We start from the raw sequence: 23,122 nt of genomic DNA, 5'->3' as shown, positions 1-23,122 counted from the left end.
AACTCTACATTCAACCAAGAATTAACATTATTAAGGGAACTAAAGTATTCCCAAAATTGTAAAAAAAGTTTGAAAGATTAGCAGGTGGGTTGAAGTCTAGTTTGTAACTGAAAAACATTTTGAAAAATAGCTGGGGGCAGTTGAGCAATGAAATAGTTCTGTATTCCATGGCTGAGTCTAAGAGGGAAGTGGAGATTGTATGTGAAGTAAGGTTTTAAACTGCAGGAGGAAATCTTTTTATCAGGTAGAGACTTCATTTTAGTTCAGTAGGATTTAGGATTGTACAGAAATGCATTTTGCCTGGCTTTATAATGTAGCAATTAACATATAATTAACGTAGTAGTTGCTTTTCCCGCGGTGGTGCAGCGGTAGCGTTGTTGCCTCACAGCAAGAGGTTCTCCCGTTCGATTCTCGGCTGGAGTGCAGGGACTACCTTCTGTGTGGAGTCTGCATGTCCTCCCTGCAGTTGGGTGGGCATTCGAAAGACATGCGTAAATGGGCATGCCTTCGTTGAAGGTTGAATGTCGAGCTGGCACCTCGGCGTTCGTGAAAATCTACTGCCAATCGTTAGCGGACCGGAGTTCCTCTGTGATGACCCCTAACCGGGAAAAGCCAAAAGACAACAACAGTAGCTTTTCTTGCTAATCATCTCAGGTTAAACAAATGTAGGGCATCAGGTGATTTAGCGGGTTTCCACTGTTCTTTTGCTACATCCCTGTCTTGTGAGCTGTTGTCATCTGTTATGATACAATCGTGTTCCTTTTTCAGAAAGGAGGGGATGTTTCTTTTGACATTTTATGGCCATGTTTTGATGTGGACGAGTATGCAGATGGAAACGAGAGAAGAGATATTAACACATGTTTTGGAATCCCAAACACATAAGAGTACAGAAGCATGCATGTCCACAGCTAGTCGAGGTTGGCTTTATTGGCCTGAATGTATCCACAGTCTAGGGAGGTAAGTCTCAGGGCATTTGCGTCCACATGAACTATGACTGACTCATACTGGTACTTGTGATCCAGTGACCTGAGTGCGTGAGTAATGTGACAGATCCTGGCCCCTGATAAGCAACTGACACTGACTTTTTCCTTACTTAATCTGGCGAGAGGGACAAGTGTGTCTTACACGGGAGTCTCCAGTGACCAGAATGTTGGATTGTTTGGTGGCTAGCATTATGGGCTAAGAAGTAGAGGCTCCATGAGGTGTGGCTATATGTGTTGATGTGGGTGTTGTTTTGAAAGAGTGCATTCGGAACTGCTGAGGGTATTTGGGGTTTAGGAAGGTTACATTCAAGTGCCTCAATATATGTGGATCTCTGTGTCTGCTTTGAATTGTGTTTTGATGGGTGCAGCGTGTGTACTACTGGCATCCTAACTGATATTGAGTGTTTTTGTGTGAGAGCTTTGCCTATAGTGACATTGTGTAAATACATCTCTTGCATACCATATCAGTTTGTTTGGGAATTAACTATTTGTCAGTAAACATGAAGCAATTTCTGCATTGTCTCAGGATGCCCATATCCACCAAGCTGGTAAAAGAGATGGTGGGAAAGTCCACATCCATGACAACAGACCCTTTTCTTATTGATTATACAGTTGTAATGAGAACATAAAGTAATATGAGGAGTATCTAGTTTGCATCTCTGAGGGCAGCGCTTGTCACTACAAATTAGCCGTCCTGTGAGGAACCAGGTACTGGTGAAATTTCAAGGGTGCTTTTACAGGATAATTGTCAACTCAAGGTGTCTGCGACTGTACAAGGCACTGCCAGACACTTGAGGGGAAAGTAATAAGTAGACCCTGAAGATTTCTGGATAAACTATTTAGGCAGATATTCTGAAGTTGGGTTACATAGCAGCAAATCAAGCAGTACTTACTGAAAAGAAAGCATTAGCTTGTCAGGTGTGATGTAATGAGGGGAAGTCACCTGAAAGGCTACTGCCTGGCTAGTACTAGTTCTGTTTCTGGTCTCACCACAGTTCCATGCTGCTGGGATACAGTGCTCCTTTGCTTCTTCTCTCATCAGAAGAAAAACATTAGCACTAATCCCAAGAAGAGGAGCAAACCACAAGCCCTGTGGTGATCAAGAGGATTGTCCCAGATGATGCAAGAGTCTGTAGGCTTGTTGTAGCCTTTTTCTATCTGATGCCTTGAATGTTGCAGAAGAGATTTATATCACCAGACCGAGTATTTCTGATACAGTTTGACTTGCTGGCATGCAGTAAAGTCCATCAGTACTGGGTCTGAGAGTGCCTTGTGTGCCAAAGGTCATCTCGTAGCAGTCTTCAGGATTCGGAGTATAGTGACAGGGCTTTGCTTCAGTCCGTGTAAGGCATATTGTTTAGGCATTGTATCATTTTAGTAAGGTTATCATTCTGGGCATTTCAGTTGTTGCATGTGTCTGGACAGATACACACCAAAAGGGGGCATTGTATTCAATATTCGCTTAATGAGGGCTAAGTAAAGGGGGACAGTGACATTCATTGATCTAGACACAATTCCTTTATTTATAAGCTCTGCAATATAGAAGGACTTTCTTACAGTGGTGTAATTTTGGGAAAGATGACAGTGGCTGGCCAATGCTATCCTTCCCTGCCAGCTCTTATAGTTACCTGAGCCACTATTAGAAGTCTGGTTGTCTGTCGTGTAATCGGGGCTTTATCCCTTTTTGATACAAAGCTGGCTATAGAGGAGCACTCTTGAGTCTGAAACACTGTTCATATCTCTCAGTAAGGGTTGAGGTCAGTTTAATGCAATAAGGTCAGAAAAATTGTCATTGTTTTTTAATGACAGTCTTCCACATTGAAAAAACAAAATTGCCAACATATGGGTCTTTCTGTCTCAGTATTGGGATGTACTTTTTAGAAACCATCTGTAGTCGAAGAACAAAAAGAGAAGTCTTAGAAAGGCATAAACCAAGTATAAAGAAGTATGTTTAAAATTGTTGTAATGGTTTTCCTCCCACCTTTCTTCCACTGTGGGAACTGATTAGAATCGTGTTTATCTCATGTGATAGCATGTAGAAAATATATTTTTGATAGACTGAAAGTTGTAAATTGTCTAAGGTTGAGCTAACTACAGATAGTTTCACCTTTTGAGAAAGGACTAAACAATCTGGTTTTGGTAGAGTGGCATACATGATATTTAAACATGATCCCAGGCTAGAGGGAGTCATTTTTCAAAACATAAATTAGAGATTGAAAAAAAAAATAACAGAAAGAAAATCTCAAGTATGCAGTATGTCTAACAAAGAAAAGTATTTGCTGGAAACAGAAGAGTTTATTTAAATATATTTAGCTTTGGGCAGTGTGTTGAAAATACTAATAGGATAAAATGATAAGAATTATAAATATCTGAAAGGCATAAACTAGACTCTTAATACAAGAAGGAAGCTTATTTTTTGTAAATTTAATTTTGATAAAAAGTAGGGAAAATAAAAGGATATACTCTAAACATTTATAACATGTAAACCCAAATTTAGCATACAATTGTCGAGAAATAATTTGAAATAGCTTTACTGTTTTACCAAGTTAAGTAAGGTACATCAAAATTAAGGATTTTAAGGCCACTAGATATTTCATCAAAGCCAGCTTTTGGCATAATTTGTGGAAGGTTTTGGAGGTAATAAAATCATAATTATTTACATATAAAATTTTTAAAAAAATAATTAGACATTCAACAGACACTGGCAAAGTGAATTCTAACAAAAAAAGTGGAATCAGGGAAATGCTAATTTTTAAGTTGATAACGTTAAAATAAAAGTAATGTCATTCCATCTCATAATATCAATTCCAAACATTTTTTCTGGGATTATAAATATTATTTTTATTTGACTTGAGTTATGATCTGGGGAATGTAGTCTCAAATATTTAAGGTCTGATGCTAGTCTGATGGGGGTAAAACCTACTATGTTCAAATATGGGTAACTGATTTTGATATTAAAATGATTAGCCTATGGTTTTCTACTACTCAGAACTGGGTTTGGTTTTGAAAGAAGTTGTTTTGTTTGACTTAAATATGTCAAAAAGCCTTATTTTGGGAATGAACTGTTAGACTTCAACAGATGTTTGGAAATCTAGAGTTTTTCTATAATTTGTAATGTATCTATCAGAATGAGCTAACTTGCTTAGTTTAAGGGAAAAAAAGTAGCCGGTAACATTTCATTTAACAGGTTGGCTAAACTTTTATTTACAAGTGAGGGTGTCAAAAAGACAATTGAGAGAACTGACTGTAAAGCCATCATTCATTTCAATCAGTAGTATGGGATAAATTGCCTTGAATAAAGAAGTAAGCTGTTTCATATTTCATTAGCATTGGTATATGCCTTATAACTTATTGAGGTACGATGGGTAAAATTATTTTGATTGGATACCTTAATAATCTTTGGAAGATAATGCGTCTTTTATAAATATTTTGCAATATATTCTGCTTCTAACCATAATAATGGGGTCTCCATATATTTGTGAATTTCTTTAACTCATTTAAGTCTGTTAGCCTTTTAGTCGAACATTTTTTAGCTCCAGTTTCTCAATATTTTCTCCCTTACAGCACTTGTCATTCAGTTTACATTTCTTAAGTACTAATTTTCCAGTTAAGAAACCATGTATATGACATTGAATGGTACCTTTCTTGCATCAGGATTAAAATGGTATTTTTTGAGATTGTGACAGAATATTCAAATGCTCATTCATGAAAGAAGATACCCCAGGATCTCGCACTATGTGCAGATTAAGTATCCAATTATGTAGTTTAGGTTTGAGAATAAAACTAATTTGAAATTAATAGCTGAGTGGTATGAGAAGTAGTTGGGGTCAGTTGTGAGAAAGATTTACTGAAAGTCCTATGACTTTGAGGAATTAGAAATCCATCCTTGACTAGGACTTATGGACGAGAGAAAAGGGTATTTTGGATGGAACACACTAAAATGGTGCATTACATTGCAAATATTTATTAAATAATACCTTTAACCAGTCTCAAGATTAGTATTAATGTGGACTACATTTTTTGTCAGTAGTTGAGAGAATAGTATTTGGTAACCCACATAAAATCTGCCATGGCTTTAAAGCTGTTTGTAATCCTGAATGTTTACATCAAGAAAATAAAATGGTCTTTACAAGGGCCTAAATATATAAAAAAAAAAAAATAGTAGAGGTTGGGTAAGATCCCATGATGCAGTGATAGAGGGAGGTTTGGAAATGTATTTGTGAACATGCCTTTGTATTTTGCCAGGGTCTTTTTTTGGTGGGTCTCGTGCATTTTCTGTGGGACTTTCATTTGTTTCCACCTTATTTGGTGCCTGCTCTCCCCCACCCCTTGGGAAATAAGTCAGAGTCTTCTTCATAAGATGAATGTTTCAGAACAAAGTTAACTTTTCTACTTATGAAATTTGAATACTGGAGTATGGTTTGTTGTCCTGACTGCATTAGTAGAATCGTATGGCACTGTGCATTCTTGAGCAGTGTGCTGAAAGTTTAATTTTTTTTAAGGGAAATCTGCATAGCTCCATTGATGGATGCCTTTTTTTTTGCTCATTTGTTTCTGCTTATGATCAATTATTCCCTCTTCACCAAGGGCAAGAGTCACCTGAGAGACACCACTATTTATACCACTATTGGGGATAGTTCAAGGATTTTTGCTTTGTGGGCTGACATCCCAATGTTAACTCAGCTGTAAAAGGGGAGGGGCTTGCAGTGGGCCATTTATGAAGAGTATTCCTTGACTTCTGTAAGGAAATTTTCATCAAGCAGTCCTTCTTTCTGACTGTCAAGCATGAGAGGTAGCTTCCTTGGTCTTCTTCAGGAAAGTTGCACCTTGCCTCTGTGCCCCTGACTGTATACAGGCTTTCCCGTCTGGCACCAGGAGAGGTGAGCAGGCTGCACCATTTCACTTCTGTCTGTCCCTGCCTGATTCCTCAAGAGACACTAATTAAAGCTTTTTTGCCCGGATTGCAGTCACAGCTCCATCCCTCTGTGCCATGGAGGCAGCCTTTGTACACAAACACAATAATCACAGTTTGTTTGTGGAATGGTTATCTGCCTCACTCATCTATCACATTTCTGTTGAGGCAGTTGTTGGGGTAGTTCATAGAACTTCATGATTTTAACAAACATGACCGCATCAGGTTTAGGAGGTCAGTATTATACATTCTGGAGTGGGATCCATGGGGATACCTTGAAATGGAGTTAAAAATAGTAGTAGCTGTTTTTAGTGCCTTGAGTCATTAATTATAAAATCATCAGTGAATCTTTCATGCTAAGATTGAAGAAATGGAGAGCCAGGTATGTTGGAAACCCATCCATCCAGAACACCCTTTTCCCATTTTTGCACATGGGTTCGGGGTGTCACTTCGACAATGACTGTCATCTAGAGCCAAGGTTTACACCACCGGGTGGCTAGCTCTTCTGTGGTAGTTCATCCATGCCACTCACTTGTACACACACTCACACCTGTGGGCAATTTAGAGTGTCTAATCCACCTACTGAATGTGTTTGGAATGTGGGAGGAAACAGGAGCACCCAGAAGAAACCCACACAAACACAGGGAGGACATGCTGACTCCACACAGAATACACCTCACCTGTGGATTGAACTGGAGAACCCCTTGCTGTGAAGTGAGAAGTCTATTCACTGCGCTACTGTGCCGCCCTTTGGCTTTGTTAGAATCATCATTCTGAAATGTGTGTAATTAATGTTCATTTTATGGCATATTGGCACGTTTAATTTTAATGTACTTATTTATGTAATATTCCAGAGTGTAACTGGCAGTAATTTGGATTAATTTAAATAATGTAATGCCTCATCTATTTACAGGAAAGTGCTAAAGCCCTTACTGGTCAGACTGTACGGACCGTGGATCCAAAGGTTGGATTCTATGTCCACCAGAGAGAGTTTGCAGTGACAGTACCTGCAGATGGTAGAGTATCCTTTTACTGTCTTTCAAGTACTGGTTTGTGGTGTTGGCTGCTGATAAACTGTCCTCTTCCTGTATTTTTAAACTGCCCTCTTCCTGTATTTTTAAACAGATTCAGTGTCCATCCTAGGATCTGATGATGCAACTACATGTCATCTAGCAGTGCTGCGACACACAGGTACTGTTTATCAGTTTTGTTACACATAAATGAGTATCTGCAGAAGCAGGTTTTGTGTAGCAGTATTTCTGTTAACATGTAATTGTGCTGCATTTTGTGAAGGACAAATGTCATACAATAGGCTTTCACAATGCAAAGGGTACCTCAGATGGTTTCTGTTACAAAAATCCAGATATCAGTGCACTCCTACTCCCACCATGGCCGATATCAGTGCACTCCTACTCCCACCATGGCCTCTGCCAAACACATTTTATTTCTAAAGATAAACACTAAACATTATGAATTTTGAAAGTTGTCAATTAAGCTTGTAAATATTTTATGATGAACTGTTAATATTTTAAAAGCACATTTTAATGTGTAATGTTTACCCTGCATAACACTAGAATACAAAGCAGATGTTCATATTCCTGAATTGACATTTTCTGTCAAAATCATGAGTTGCCATAATAAAATAGTTGTGATGAAAATGTGAACTAAAAATGTCAGCATGTTATCAGTGGTAAAAATTTTGTTTTCATTGAGTAATTAAAACTCGTATAAGTTTTTTGTCTCAGGATTTTCTCTTCATTTTTTCATAAAATATTTAAAAATAATTTGATTTTGATGTAAATTTCTAAAATAACCCAGAAGAGGGGGGATATAAGTAACAAACCCAGTATGAAGAGATCTGCCATAATTTTTGCCTTTGCTCAAAATATAACAGATTAAAATTGGCACATATCAGTGTTATGAGTATTACAAATAACACGTACCTGCTTCTTGGCTAGAGCGGCCATTATTAACCAAATATCCTGAGTCATATTAAAACTTGGCTAACTCTTGATTCTGTAAACTCAGAGATTACTAGAGCTGGGCCTAGAATTTACAAAGGTGGTTGTGGGTAAGCCTTGACCTCTACTACAGGAGGTTAAAGGTATTACACAGTGAAGACTCTTGCTTGGATGGGTCTTTCTTGCCGGTTTTACTTATTGCTTTGTCTGGTTGACCCTTTTACCCTTTGGTTTGGATATTGTTTGGGATGTTTGGCATTGTTGTAGAACAGTACCTCCCTGGTCGGTCTGTGTAAAAGTGGTCATGTCTTGTGTGATTGATATGCCAAATGGCTGTGATGTCGTATGCAAATGATGCATGATTGACTGCCATGCAAATTTGACAGTGACATCATGCACATGTTGGCTACTGTACAGAGCAGAATGGGAAATGTATCCTTTTCTTCACTGTAGTGCGATCTTGGAGTTTGGTATATTTAAATTTGAAGATGTTAGTCTTCTTCCTCTTCATCACTGATGGGTTCGGTTCCTAGCCCTCTGAACCGAGTCAGCCTAATACCAAGCTCGCGTGCACCAAAAACACTTGAGCTAAGCTGCTACCCACAATGCCCTTCTCCCAGTTACCTCAGATCTCGTTTGCCGCGCAGCCATATAGCAGCATTTCACTGAGCTCTCCAGCTAAGTATTGCTTTTTTCAAAATTTATAGCATTTTGTGAGTTTTTTCCTCTCAAACTCTTCGATTTCTTGATATCTTATTCATCTCTACCCAAAGGTGTCCCTTTTTCTTCTACCATTGTTGGTAAGCGCCCTTTTTACCCTTGTGGCATTCTGAATACCATTGTTGGTATTTCCTCTCTCTCTTTCCTTTTTTTCCTACTCTAGTTTGTTGTTGTGTTGTTTTATTGTGGTATGTCTGAAAAGAAAGGGACTTCGGGGTTTAAGCATTGCTCTTCCTGCAATGGTAACCTCCCAAATAGTGATCTACATGAGGAATGTGTATACTGTTTGGGGTTTCCACACTTATCTGTGAAACCTCCCTGTGACATTTGTGCCAGTTTCAGTCAGTGTACGTTGAATGAAAGAACGAATAAACTAAATCTCAAAGGCCTGCTTCCTTCTCCTTTTTCTGAGGCTATTTCTGCGTCAGCAGTCTCAACCCCTCCATCTATGGACAACAAAGTCCTCGTTCTGACCACTCTTCACCGGCCAGTGATAGGGGAGCATAAGGCCCATAGGACTTCCATGAAGCACAGGATTGCCTCCTTGGTTCCGACCACCTCTGCTCCGAGCTCGGCTCCAGTGGCGCCTACGGAGATTGTCATGACTTCCTTGTTGGCACCACAGTTGGAACCAATGGTTAGAGTTCCTACCGTGGTTTCGGCTCTGACCATTTTGTCTGCCATTACCTTGGCACCGACGTCCCCCCATCTCTGTTCCGAGATCGTCTATACCAACAACCTCTTCGGAGCTGATAATGACTTCCACTTTGGCTATTACTTCAGCTCCGAGCCCGCTCTCGGCACTGATAATCCCTCTTTTGCTTGTTTCAAAACTGGAATCCTCAGTGCCGACCTTTTACTTCACCACGGACCCGGAACGCCCTGTCCTTGGATCCGTTTGCTGGACAAGCCTTTAGGCCCTTTTTGGACCAACCTGACTCCCCCTCAGGTGTGTCGGTAAGGTCCACCAGGAGCCTATCTGAGTTGGATGTGGTGCGTCTCTTTGATCAGCTGCTGACAGCCAGGGGGATCACAAATTTTCCCAGAACCCACCCCACTCCGGACTTTGGGTCCATTACTTCTGCAACTCCGTTGTATTCTCCTCCCTTGGACCCTTCGGTTCCGAGGCCCATAGCTCCAACATCTGCAGGAGGATGACTCCTTTCCTTGGCACCGACAGTGACCTTGTCTAAGGCTTTGAGGCTCCTTTGGGTGTCTGTTCTGTCAGAACCAACCCTTCCTCAATCTCATGCTTGCGGGGTGGATCCCTCGGTTCCGGGTATGGCTCCGGTTGTTTCGCCAGCTCTGTCTTCGGATCCGAGGGTGACCCCTGTCCCAGCTTTGCTTGAGACTCTGTCCCCCTTGAGTGGGCTGCGTGGAGCGGGGTGTCTTCCTTGGTTCCGGGCTCCCATCCCTCTTCAGGTGGACCTGCCTTCTGGGTGATGGAGAGGGTGCTTGCTTTGGGAAGCAATCCTCCTATGTCAGACCTTCCCCTCGCTTCTTCTGAGCTGCAGCTATCACAGGCCACCCCCTCAGACAACGAGAGCACAAGCCCCAGGAAACCCTTGTACAGGGTAACCCCCTTTCTGAGTCTTCTTCGGATGCTTCCACTGAAGAACCCCTTCGGAAACGGATGTGTAAGAGGAAACACATGGACTCCTCGAAGGAGTCCCTTAATGAAGATATGGACTACGATGATGGGGAAGGGTCCCCACGGTCACCCCCTGATGATGTCTCCTTTGGCGACATCTTGGAAATTCTGAGGCAGAAGGGTGACTGGAAGCCCTCCAACCCTTTGTCGGATGAATCCGTATTCCTGCAGGTCTTCTGCTCTCGGCCCTCTACTTCTTGGGTGACCCCCCCCTGCCGATGAGTTAGTCAAGCTCATTGTGCAGCGGGCATGGAAGAACCCTGATACCATCGAGGGCATTCCCAGGAGATCAGACAAAATACTCCCCTCCAGAGGATCAGCCCCATTGGTCTAGAGGTTTACCAGTAGACACTATGGTGGTGGCGACTGCCACGAAAAAGGACCTTGTGGAGGAAAGTCCTGCTGTCCATCCACCCAACAGAGAGTCCCGGGCGGTAGACAGATTAGAGAAGTGAGTTTTTGCTTCAGCGACCTTTGCTGTTAGGTCTCTGAACTTTTTGGCACATTTTACGAGGCTCCAAAGAGATCTCATCACTGAACACTCTGGAACACTCACTGGTCAAGTTTTGGACATGGCACGTGATAACGTTGCTTCCCAACTTGCCACCCTAGAGTCAATTGTCAACTCGTCCATGAGGTTGCTGTCCCACGCAACCGAAAGGGCGGCTAGAGCTGTGGGTGCAAGCGTAGTTATGAGACGCCACACCTGGATGCGCATTTGTGACCTCACAGACTCCTTCAAGTCTTCCTTTTTAAATGCCCCTATTGAACCGTCAGCTTTGTTTGGTTCTAAAGTGAAGGACACATTAGCCAGGTGCAAGCAGGATGGAAAAACCTTGTCTGCCGTTGGCCTACGTTTTTCCAAGCCTCAGAGCTCCTTTTCCAGGAACCAGAGGAGTGGAAAGATGTGGCACAAACAATCTCAAGGCCCTTTCCATAGCGCACGTGGTGAGGACTCCCCCAGAAGCAGAGGGTGGTTCCAATAATAGAACATGCCCCTTTCGGGGCAGAGTGGGTTCCCGAAATCAGGACTCCAGGGATTCTTTTTCCGGACGACCATATCAGCGCTGCTGAAGCGTTGCCCGATTGCTTAACTCTGGAAACAGTCGGGGCTCATTTCTCTCTGTAACAAGCTGCCTGGCACTCTATTACAAATGATTAGTGGGTACAGAGAATAATTTCCAGAGGTTGCTACATCCTTCTAATCTCTTATCCAAGACCTCCAAAATCCCTTCCCGATGTTCCACCCAGTCAAAGGGAAGAGGCAGCTTCAGAAATAGCAAAGCTGTGTATAAAACGAGTTATCCAACAAGTCCCCCCAGACCAGTGCAGATCCTGGTTTTACTCCAGATTCTTTTTGGTGCCAAAAAAGACCGGGGACTGGAGACCCATTCTGGATCTCAGCCAACTAAACAAGTCAGTAATTCAGACCAAATTCTGCATGGTCACGATACAATCCATTCTCCCATTTCTTCTGGAGGGTGTGTGGATGTGCTTGATAGACCTTCAGGATTCGTATTACCACATCAGAACGGACAAGCACTCCAGGAGTCTCCTTCGCTTCCAGCTGGGAGCCAGTCATTACCAATTCAGAGCCCTGCCATTCGGTCTCTTGATGGCCCCCAGAGTGTTCACAAAATGCCTAGCAGTGGTGACAGCTTATCTGAGACTTCAGGGATTCCAGGTGTTTCCATATCTAGATGATTGGCTCCTCTCCACCCCCACCAAGCGCCTACTGGTCAGGGCCCTCCACTGCACTCTAGCACTAGCAGAGTTCCTAGGCATCACCATACACAGGGAAAAATCCAACCTTCATCCCACCCAGCAATTGGAATTTATAGGGGCAGTATTCAACACTCAGCAAGCCAAGTCTCTCTTCCTCCTCTCAGACTTCAGTGGTTAAGGTTACAAGTACAAGTGCTACTCTGTCGAAGGAAGGTGTCTGCAAGGGAAGTTCTACAGGCTCTGGGTTCTATGGCGGCAGCCATCCCAATTGTTCCCCTAACCAGATTGCATATGAGACTACTACAATGGCTCCTTTTGTTCCAGTGGGCTTCCAATCTTCATCCCCTGAGCTCACAGATCCTCATCACCAACTCCTGCAAACAAGATCTCCTCTGGTGGATGAGAACAGATGAACATCTTTGGTGTCGCCCGTTCCAGACTCCCTAACCCAGTGCCACGGTGACCACGGACACTTCCCTGTTATGGTGGGTGGGCCACTTCCAGGGAAAGACAGTCCAAGGCACGTGGTCTATCCTAGAGATCAGCTTGCATATCGATGTCCTGGAGTTAAGAACGGTGCTGTTAGTGTTGCAGGCATTTCATCCGCTCCTTCCGCCGGGAACGATTGCAATCCAGTCGGACAATATGTCCATCGTCTTGTACATAAACAAACCAGGAGGGACAAAATCCTACCCCCTATGCCGCGAGGCCATGAGAATTTGGCATTGGGTGATAGCTTCCAACCACTTTCTAATCACAATTCATATCCCGGGGAGCTCCAACGTGATTGCGGACAGGCTGAGCAGATGCATCCTCCGTTCACACGAGTTGTCTCTCAACCCGAACGTGATGGCAGAAATCTTCAGCCATTGGGGGTCAGCCTCACTGGGATCTTTTCGCTTTTCCCTCAAACAAAAAATGCAACAGCTACTTTGCTCTCTTTCCCCCAGACGGGGAGTCACCGAGAGACACTCTGACTCATGATTGGCCCACGGGTCTCCTATGCTTATCCTCTGACACCTCTATTTCTAAGGAAAGCTATTCAGTTGAGATGCAAAGTAACCCTCCTTGCCCCTTTCTGGCCTCATTAAATGTGGGTTTCCCTTCCGACCTCACCTGTTGCAATCTCCTTGGATCCTGGACACTTGTCGGGACCTAATATCTCACCCACAAGGGCTGACTAACCCAAATCTATCCACTCTCAAGCTGACAGCTTGGCTTCTCCACTTTCACTAGTTGGCAGGCAGGAAACCCTCTCCTCATCTGTCCAAGATATTATTCTGGCCTCCCATAAACCATCCACCAGAAAACTTTACAGAGACAAATGGAAAAGATTTGCTATCTGGTTACATAATCAGATGCTAAATCCTTTTTCAACCCCTACAGCTGCTATTCTTCACTATCTTTCTGAGTTGTTTGACAATGGGGCATCAGCTCCCACCATTTGAGTCCATTTAGCAGCTATTTGCAATTTCCATAGTGGTTCAAATGGAGTCCCTCTTGTTTCCACCTGACTTTGCAAGACTTTTCTCCAGGGAATTTTCCATAGCAGACCTCCTGTCAGGCAGCATGTGGAGGCATGGAATCTCTCCTGGGTTCTCCAGTCTCTTTCTCTACCCCCCTTTGAGCCAGCTGCGACATGTGATCTAAAATTCCTGCCATGGAAATCTTTGTTTTTGGTGGCTGTCACTTCAGCCAGACGAATATCTGAGTTACAAACCTTATGCATCAAGAGCCCATGCCTGATCTTCCATAAGGACAGAGTATCACTTCGTACTAATTCATCTTTTCTCCCCAAGGTGGTTTCCGACTTCTCTATTAACCAGTCCATTGAGCTCCCTGTATTTTTTCCAAATTATTCAAACAAGGGAGAATACAGCCTGCATTCATTGGACGTTCATAGACAATTACATTTCTTCCTGGACAGAACTAAGTCCTTTCGCAAGTCAGACCAACTTTTCATTTCTTTTTCTAGTCCTAGAGTGGGGTGCACTGTATATAAAGCTTCTTTGTCAAAATGGCTCAGATTGCATTACCTTCTTGTATTCTCTTACGAATGAACCCAAGCCTGCTCAAATCAAAGCTCACTCCACTAGGGCTATTGCAGCTTCTTATGTTGCCTTCCACTCCAGGGCTTCCATGGACAACATCTGTGCAGCAGCCATTTGGGCTAAACCCCATACCTTCATTAAGCATTACAAATAGGATCTGGTCTCCAGGGAAGAGCGGCCTGTGGCTCAATGGTTCTCAGGAATGTTCTTCCATAAGGGCCGCCCAGATTCTCCAAGTAGCTTGGGATTCTGTCCCATCAGTGATGAATAGGAAGAAGATTAACAACTTCAGATAAAGAAGTTATGTCTTACCATAACATTCCATCTGAGTTGTTGATCTTCTTCCAGTCATCACACCCTCCCACTGTCCCTCACCAGAGGCTCCTGGCGGATCTTCTGGGTCCTTGTGGTGTTTCAGGGTTTCTGCATAGTGATGGCCTCTGTCTTTCTGTTTCTTTTATATGTTACATGCAAACTCGATCTGATGTAACTGGGGAGAAGGGCATTGTGAGTAGCAGCTTAGCTTGAGAAGTATTGGTGCGTGCTAGCTTGGTATTAGGCCGACTCGGTTCTGAGGGCACTGAACCGAACCCATCAGTGATGACTGTGGAAGAAGATCAACAACTCGGATGGAACGTTATGGTAAGACATAACTTCTTTTTTGCGGTGGGTGTGTGGGGGAGTGTAGGGGGAAAAACATAAAAAAATATATATTACTTGGTGTTATAGTGCTGTTTCTTTAATATTAGGTAATTGTAGTGCCCCCTCGCGCTAACATGCTGAATACCTGATGAATATTCATGCAATTAGTGAAGACCTCAGTATGAATATTCATTCTTTATTCATACACGTCATGGGGTGCTGGGCATGGTTTAGGCAGGTCTTGCTACTGCGCACCCAGGGAGGTACTATTTTACAACATTGATGGATATTTTGCAAGCACCCTTATGTTTAAGGGCATCAGGTTTGATTTTAGGCTCTATATTTCTAAATTATAGCCAGACAGTCTGCTTAGGTTGTACTGACAAAGTCAAAATGTCTGAAACAAGCATGTCAGCAGCTTGTGGCATTTGACTTTATTGGCCTGAATGGATTTATATAGACTTGAGAAGTAAAAAGTCATGGGCACTCAGAGGCCATGTAGCTGAAACACAGGTATATCCTTAAGGGATCATTTGTATATATTCCATGGGCCTCCAACACAAGAAATTAAGGTGTTAAGCAGTGAAGACTCTGGCTTGGTTGTGCCTTTTTGGCATTTTTTGTTTTTTATTAATAACTAAACAACTTTATATTTTTTACATGTTCAAGATGAAAACATATCCATTGTATTTTTTTTTATTAATAACTTAACAACTTTATTTTTTTACATGTTCAAGATGAAAACATATCCATTGTATTTTTCATAAGTATAATCCATCTTTTTAGGCATTAAGCAGTAACAAACATTTTTATAAAATGTAATTATTGTCCTAGTTACAAATCACATGTTGATGAATTGTTATATGTGAACAAGAATAATATCTTCTTGACCTTTTGTCAGCACTGAAACTTTTTTCTGTCTACCTACAAGTTTCACTTCATGAATCCTGATTATTTAAGCAGACTCCCATTGTCCTTGGCTACTTAACCCTGTATTGTAACCAGGATAACCATTTTTATATACATTTTGTCATGCTGTCCTAGTCGCTCTCTTTCATTCTAACTTAGAAATGTCTTCCATCTTGAAAATAACATTTTGTATTTCAGAAACAAAAATTCCTAGATTATATTTTTGCTACTGTCAGCCTTGGACTCATCAAGGCTAATGTTTGGATATTCCAGGATTTCACTTGTAGCTTAAAACAGTAATAATCTCTTAGACAGCTTAATTCCAGTATTGAATACATCAGCTTGTTTGTTTGTTTGTTCATTCATTCATTCATTTATTTATTTATTTATTTTTGGGAACCTCTTGTGAACATTTACAACTCTGAACATGCCCAAAATAGATGGTCCCAGTCTCCTAGCAACCCCTTTGTATATAAGCAAGAGCTGGGATGACCTTATATATACTGCTAGTGGTTCTCAGTGTACTACAAAAAGTAGGGTAGAAATGCATCCCTGAGAGTTCCCCTTCTGTATTAATTTTTCAGGCAGTCTTCATCTTGTTTTTGATGTCCATCATTAAAGCAATTTAGACAATAAGGGAAGGCAAATTTACACAGCATGTGCTTTATGCAAGTCTTGCTCACCCCGCCAGTAGCCTTTTTCTGCATGCAGGCTCCTGATTAATAGTTGCTACCCACTGACTGCAGCACTATGTATTAATAAAGTTGTTTATTTATGTTATCAAATGTTTGTCTTACTCTATGAAACCAAAAGCCATGCCAGTCTAAGTTTATCAAGTTAGGTAGCAATCTACAGGTTCATAGGTGTTTACTAAGCTAATGAGCACAAGGGCCTTTTCAAGCCCAGCTATGCATCCCAAATCTCTGACAGGTTCTGGTACCCTTGATAGGTGTGAGCAGGGGCTTGGGAGATGAAACATTTATAGGCTGCCTCTGTCCATTAGAGGCATAGGTGCCAAACCAGAAATTAATGTCCTGTTCCCCTTCCAGTTGTCCAAATTACACTTGAATTGGGTTAGGGAGGAACTCTGCTTCACATGGATGGGGAGCTTGTTCCAGAGAAGGGGTAGGCTCTGGGATACATACCTGTATCTTGAGCAGGTCCTGTTTATATCACAGGCAATATTTAAGTCTTTAGAATGGGTAATTCTGGTGCTGTTTGTTTTGCAGATATACAGGAGGTCCATCAGTGTGGGGTCTGACAATTCCTTATATGCCAGGCATAGGTCTCCCCTCAAAAGCCTGTAGGAGACGGAGAATGCAGGGATAGTGCCTTGAGGTGATCTGCATGTTATGCCCTGTATTATTCTAGTGAGGAACCTTTGGGGATGTTACAGTTGTTAATTATTTCTAGTTAGGTACATACCAAGGGGGCATGGTACTCAATGATAGGTCTGATAAACACTGAATATAGTGGAACAATGACATCCTTGGATTGTAAGTTGCACAGCATAGAATGATTTCATCATTACTGTAGACATGTGATGGTCAAAGGCTAGATTACTGTCCATGTGTGTCCCCAAGTCCCTGGCTACTGGGTCAAGTCTTAGGGAGTGTATTGTCAATGTGATGTTTACCAGGGGTGAATGACTTCCCGAAGGATACTATTATGCATTTTTTGGCATTTGGCTCTGGCGCCAGTTGGTTGACTATGTCAGCCCTTTTTGAAGAAGATTTGTGTTGGAGTGGGATTCAGTGACAGCTCCTAATTTACAGTCATCTGCAAATTTATTCAGCCAGAGGGTATTGACATTGGCTTTGCCTTCAGAGAAGTAAATGCCAAAAAGGAGCGATCCCAGAACCGATCCCTGAGGCACTCCGTTTGTGGCTGTTGTCTTTGTAGAGGTGGACTCCCCAATACTAACCCTCCTGTTTGTTGGTCAGCTGGCTGTCCACCTTTAACTGTTTTATCAACAGTTATAATTTACAATCACTGTTCAAAACCGGAGGAGGTCTGTCTATTAATGGGTATGTAACATCTTTCTCTTCTGTTGATGTTATTACTAAAAATTGCCCCTTTTGCAAATATGTTATTCTTTTCCCCTTAAAATTGCATTAAACAGAATTATGCATATTTCTAATTTTTTTGACTACTCAAGATTCGCTCTTCTGTGGGTTTTCAGTCTTTCTTTTTATTTTTTGGGCCCTTGGCATTTCAAGTGTCATTTCAATAAGGAGCCTTATGGGCCAGATACTTTATACTTCTAGAGATTTTATCAGAGAACACTGATTTTGTTGTCATTTTTGTATAATCACATAGACTATCCAAGTGCTCCTCTGCTTTAGCTTTTGTTTGGCCTAACCATTCTGCCTCTTCATTATTCAGTTGTCCCCTGCTATTTTGCACTGCCTTTGTTTTATGATGACTACTTGTAAGTATTTGTTTTTCTGCTTTTTAATTTTTTTTGTCAGTCTGTATCCCTTTGAAACATTGTCTGATAGGAACTAAAAGGTAAGTCTGGAGACCATGCGTACCTTGTCAAGTAATACCTTAAAGATATACCCCCATTTCCAGAAAAAAATATCAGGCAAAGGATGAACTTGTGCATACCCTGCCAATTGTCAAGGTTAGTCTTGAAGGAGGCAAAGACGTTACTCTGCTTAACATGCAGGGGCGACTTGTTATAGACATGGAGCAATCATTAGATAATGAACATCATGTTCCTCCAAAATGTCTTATTTGTACTTTGGTTGAGGTTCAGCCTCTTGTTTTGTATGTTTATGCAGCCATTCATCCTATGAAGGTGTAAGAAATCAGAATGGCGTTTTCAGTGGCACAGAATACTCAGGATAGATATCCATGTCGCTATATTTATTGTTTAGAGTATAGGGATAAGGCTTCTAGTCATTCTTTTTTGGTACCTAAGGGATTTTATGCCAGTAATCTTAAAGGTTCATAGGTAGTTAATAGGCTTACAGTCCAGAGGACCATTGAGCAACCTGGTCCAAATTGCCGGTTGCCCCCAAGCATTGTCTGTTTTAGTGACTTGCTTAAGGTCACACAGTAGGCAAATGAGGCCTGAAGGAATCAAACCTTGTACCACAGGAATGACATCTCACAGCCTTAACCCACTGAACCAACTGCCAGATTTATTTTATCAATGAACTCACTGATTGAGAATCTACTGCCCTACCTTTAAGCATTAATTTGTTGATGTCCTTCATGCTGATGGCATTTAAATTGAAGAGGATGGTGGTAATCTGTTTGCTTTAGAATATTGTTGGCGCTAAAGGAATTTGTGATGGTTGCAGCTGAGCTGAGAAGTGTATCTCAGTTACAGTTTTTGGTAGTCTGTCCATGGGGGTGGGGGTATTTTCCCATTGCTTATTTCATAGTAGGTTGTCTTTGTCTCTTTAGAATTCGTTTGATTCATTAGTGGTGGGATTCCACATCTGCATACATTTGATTTTTTTCATTCTGTGATCCAGATACATTTATTTCCAACGGACTGATACTTGTCTCAGATGACTGTTGTAGTTTCTCCATGCTTTGTCCATTTTACTCATTAAGCTCTCTATGCTTTGAGAGAGCCAAGCTGGGGCAGGTCTCTTGACTTTACATTGGCAATTTGGAAGGTATTAATTACACACTCAAGCTTCTTTGTAAAGAATTACTCAGGGTGGTTTTAAGGAGATAGTACATGTGTTGAGTTTCTTAATGACTATTTTAATCACTGCATTGAGGATCGTTTGGTACACCGAATAATCTGCATTTTATATAAGAGGATGGCCTATAGTCTGGACATATGGTAGTGCATGGTCACCGATCCTCTGCCATAATGTCAGCTAACTTGACGTTTTGTGGTTCAGTAGTAAGATTCACTCACAGGTGTTGGATGCTCTTCAGCAGCGAGTTCTGTGAAACAAAATAATTGCTGAGTGTGTCTTTAGTCCTGTTGCCTGTCTTATATGTAGGTTAATTGAAGTCATCGTAGTGATTTGTTTTCACTTTGTCATCTACAATCCACACTGGGATGCTATCTTGTAGCCCATTTGAGTGAGTAGGCTGAAGGTATGTGCAGTAAACGTTCAGACTTTTGGTAGAACTTGTATTTTACTTGAGCATTAACAAGTCTCGTTATGGCATTGGAGACAGCTGCAGCTTAGTGCTGGAGGAGTTTATTATGTTGTCAACATAGACTGCTCCCTCTACTGCCCTTTTGATGTTGACTCTCTTGTTTGCATGTGGTCACCTTTATAGATGTGTTGATCTTTAATGAATGGCTTTAGTTACATCTCTGATAGATTTACTATTTCTCACTTTTTGGAAGTTTTTCTAATATTGCTTTTTATATTTATTTGAACCATCTTAAGTCGGTTGACATGACTAGATTGCCTGAGAGAAGTTTGTATTTAGCCAGATAAGGCTATTTGTTTTTGTGCCAGTATGGTACATTGTCACAGCTGTGTGGCTATTTGTTTTTGTGCCAGTATGGTACATTGTCACAGCTGTGTATATTTTGGGTTCTGTAATAAGCTGTTCCAACTGGTTTTATGGTTTTGGGTATTAATTTATCATTGCTAATAGCAGGGAGAAGTATATGTTTGCAGAAGTAAGAACCGATCTGACTGTATAAAGCTTTGTATGGAAAGAGGGTTAACACTCCCAAATACGTCAGGGTTTTAACCTTCCTTATAACACCACTCAAATTCTCATTTGATTGAACTACATGTGTCCTCTTTCTCTCTACTCTTTCATCTTCTTTTTCTCTTGCTTTTAGCATCATTCTTGCATCTCTGTTCTTCCTCTGATACATTTCCGTCACCAGTTAACATCCACCATTGCCTACTCTCACTTCACTTTTCCACTTCTTTTCACGTACTCTGTCTGCTCTTTATTTCCCTCCTTTGCTACTTCTCAAAGCACTACATTTTTTCTACTCCTCTACTGTCTTTTATCCTTTTTTTTTTAACTACATGACAAAAGTAATGCTCAGATCAGTTAAAACTTGGAGATTTAGCCATGCCCGATCACTTATCGTAAGTAGCAGACTTCTTATCCTTGACAGTATTCCAAAAGTCTGGTGCCTTTTCTCTATTGCTTTTTTGCAATGTAAGGGTAAAGTCAATTATTTTACAGTTAAGTAACTTTAGAGTCTCTCTGCCTGGCCCTGATTGAAGAAGGGTATCCCTTATAACCAAGACTTTTGCGACAAATTAATACGTTTATAGTTCAACTGCTTATCCAAAATATAAATATGAACACCCCGGATGTGGTTCAGGAAATTAAAGACTGAATTTTACAAGGACTACTATATTGAGACCAGCTGAACAGACAATTCAGGCATACCAGTTAAGGTTTTCTTGGCCGGAGTGTTAGGGTACCTCCCCCCTTGTAGGGGACTGTGCCATGTGTACCTCTATATTTATCAACTTCTGACCTGCCATACTGCCCAGGAAAGCAAACTCCCTTTTTGAATTTGACCAGTTAATCTCAATTTTCCAGTCTCCAGAGTATTCATTCTTGATCCTTTGTGTAATTCTTGGACATAGTACGGTAACTTTTAAATAATTCATTCTTGATCCTGTGTGTGACTCTTGGACATAGTATGGTGACTATTAAATAATTCATTCTTGATCCTCTGTGTGATTCTTGGACATAGTATGGTAACTATTAAATATTTCATTCTTGATCCTGTGTGTGACTCTTGGACATAGTATGGTAACTATTAAATAATTCATTCTTGATCCTTTGTGTGATTGTTGGACATAGTACGGTAACTATTAAATAATTCATTCTTGATCCTGTGTGTGATTCTTGGACATAGTACGGTAACTATTAAATAATTCATTCTTGATCCTGTATGTGATTCTTGGACATAGTATGGTAACTATTAAATAATTAATTCTTGATCCGTTGTGTGATTCTTGGACATAGTATGGTAACTATTAAATAATTCATTCTTGATCCTCTGTGTGATTCTTGGACATAGTACGGTAACTTTTAAATAATTCATTCTTGATCCGTTGTGTGATTCTTGGACATAGTATGGTAACTATTAAATAATTAATTCTTGATCCGTTGTGTGATTCTTGGACATAGTACGGTAACTATTAAATAATTCATTCTTGATCCTCTGTGTGATTCTTGGACATAGTATGGTAACTATTAAATAATTCATTCTTGATCCATTTTGTGATTCTTGGACATAGTACGGTGACTATTAAATAATTCATTCTTGATCCTGTGTGTGATTCTTGGACATAGTATGGTAACTATTAAATAATTCATTCTTGATCCGTTGTGTGATTCTTGGACATAGTATGGTAACTATTAAATAATTCTTGATCCTTTGTGTGATTCTTGGACATAGTATGGTGACTATTAAATAATTCATTCTTGATCCTGTGTGTGATTCTTGGACATAGTACGGTAACTATTAAATAATTCATTCTTGATCCTTTGTGTGATTCTTGGACATAGTACGGTAACTATTAAATAATTAATTCTTGATCCTTTGTGTGATTCTTGGACATAGTACGGTAACTATTAAATAAGTCATTCTTGATCCTTTGTGTGATTCTTGGACATAGTATGGTAACTATTAAATAATTCATTCTTGATCCTGTGTGTGATTCTTGGACATAGTATGGTGACTATTAAATATTTCATTCTTGATCCTTTGTGTGATTCTTGGACATAGTACGGTAACTATTAAATAATTCATTCTCGATCCTTATTCTTGGACATAGTATGGTAACTATTAAATATTTCATTCTTGATCCTTTGTGTGATTCTTGGACATAGTACGGTAACTATTAAATAATTCATTCTCGATCCTTATTCTTGGACATAGTACGGTAACTATTAAATAATTCATTCTTGATCCTTTGTGTGATTCTTGGACATAGTACGGTAACTATTAAATAATTCATTCTTGATCCTTTGTGTGATTCTTGGACATAGTATGGTAACTATTAAATAATTCATTCTTGATCCTGTGTGTGATTCTTGGACAAAGTACGGTAACTATTAAATAATTCATTCTTGATCCTTTGCGTGATTCTTCGACATAGTATGGTAACTATTAAATAAGTCATTCTTGATCCTTTGTGTGATTCTTGGACATAGTACGGTAACTGTTAAATAATTCATTCTGCTTCAAGCTGAGAGAAGGTTTTTCAGAGGAGAGAGCATTTTGCCAAAACATTGCTGTACTTATTTATGCCTTATTGGATAACTAAATAGCTCAACATCTGAGTGCATTTAAGCTACATAATTTTTCTTTTGTAAGGTTAAACTTACAGGCTGCATGGGGTGGGTGAAGGCCAAGCAGGCAGGTGTGCAAGGCTTAACTCACATCTGTTTCTCAGGAGACAATCTATCATCTTCAGCAGCTTTTGGAGATACTCGAAGGTAATTTATGTGAACCTACATATCATTTCATCTCTGTAATTTTTAACAATAAAGAAGCTGTAGGGTAAACTAGCAGAAACCAATTTTGCCGTGTTTGTTTATTTGAAGAATAATTAAAACAATCAGGGTAAGCATATATAAGGTTTTTTAAA

The 23,122-nt window shown here is 40.6% G+C and overlaps 1 protein-coding gene across 3 annotated transcripts in view; it reads left to right on the top strand.

Moving 5' to 3' along the window:
- The window catches only part of NTAN1 (N-terminal asparagine amidase), a 371,301-nt gene that overhangs the window by 8,111 nt on the left and 340,068 nt on the right, over positions 1-23,122 (top strand). For all 3 annotated transcript variants that reach the window (XM_044089177.1, XM_044089175.1, XM_044089176.1), the window contains exons 2-3: positions 6,809-6,911; positions 7,021-7,086. In XM_044089177.1, the coding sequence (XP_043945112.1) occupies positions 6,809-6,911; positions 7,021-7,086 (169 nt within the window). The remainder of the gene's footprint in view (positions 1-6,808; positions 6,912-7,020; positions 7,087-23,122) is intronic.

Source organism: Protopterus annectens, chromosome 12.part0 (assembly GCF_019279795.1).
Source record: "Protopterus annectens isolate FY-2018-M chromosome 12.part0, PAN1.0, whole genome shotgun sequence".
In the NCBI taxonomy this organism is placed as follows: Eukaryota; Metazoa; Chordata; order Ceratodontiformes; family Protopteridae; genus Protopterus; species Protopterus annectens.
The sequence above is the reverse complement of the archived record's forward strand: the minus strand, read 5'-3'. Positions and strand labels throughout refer to the sequence as shown.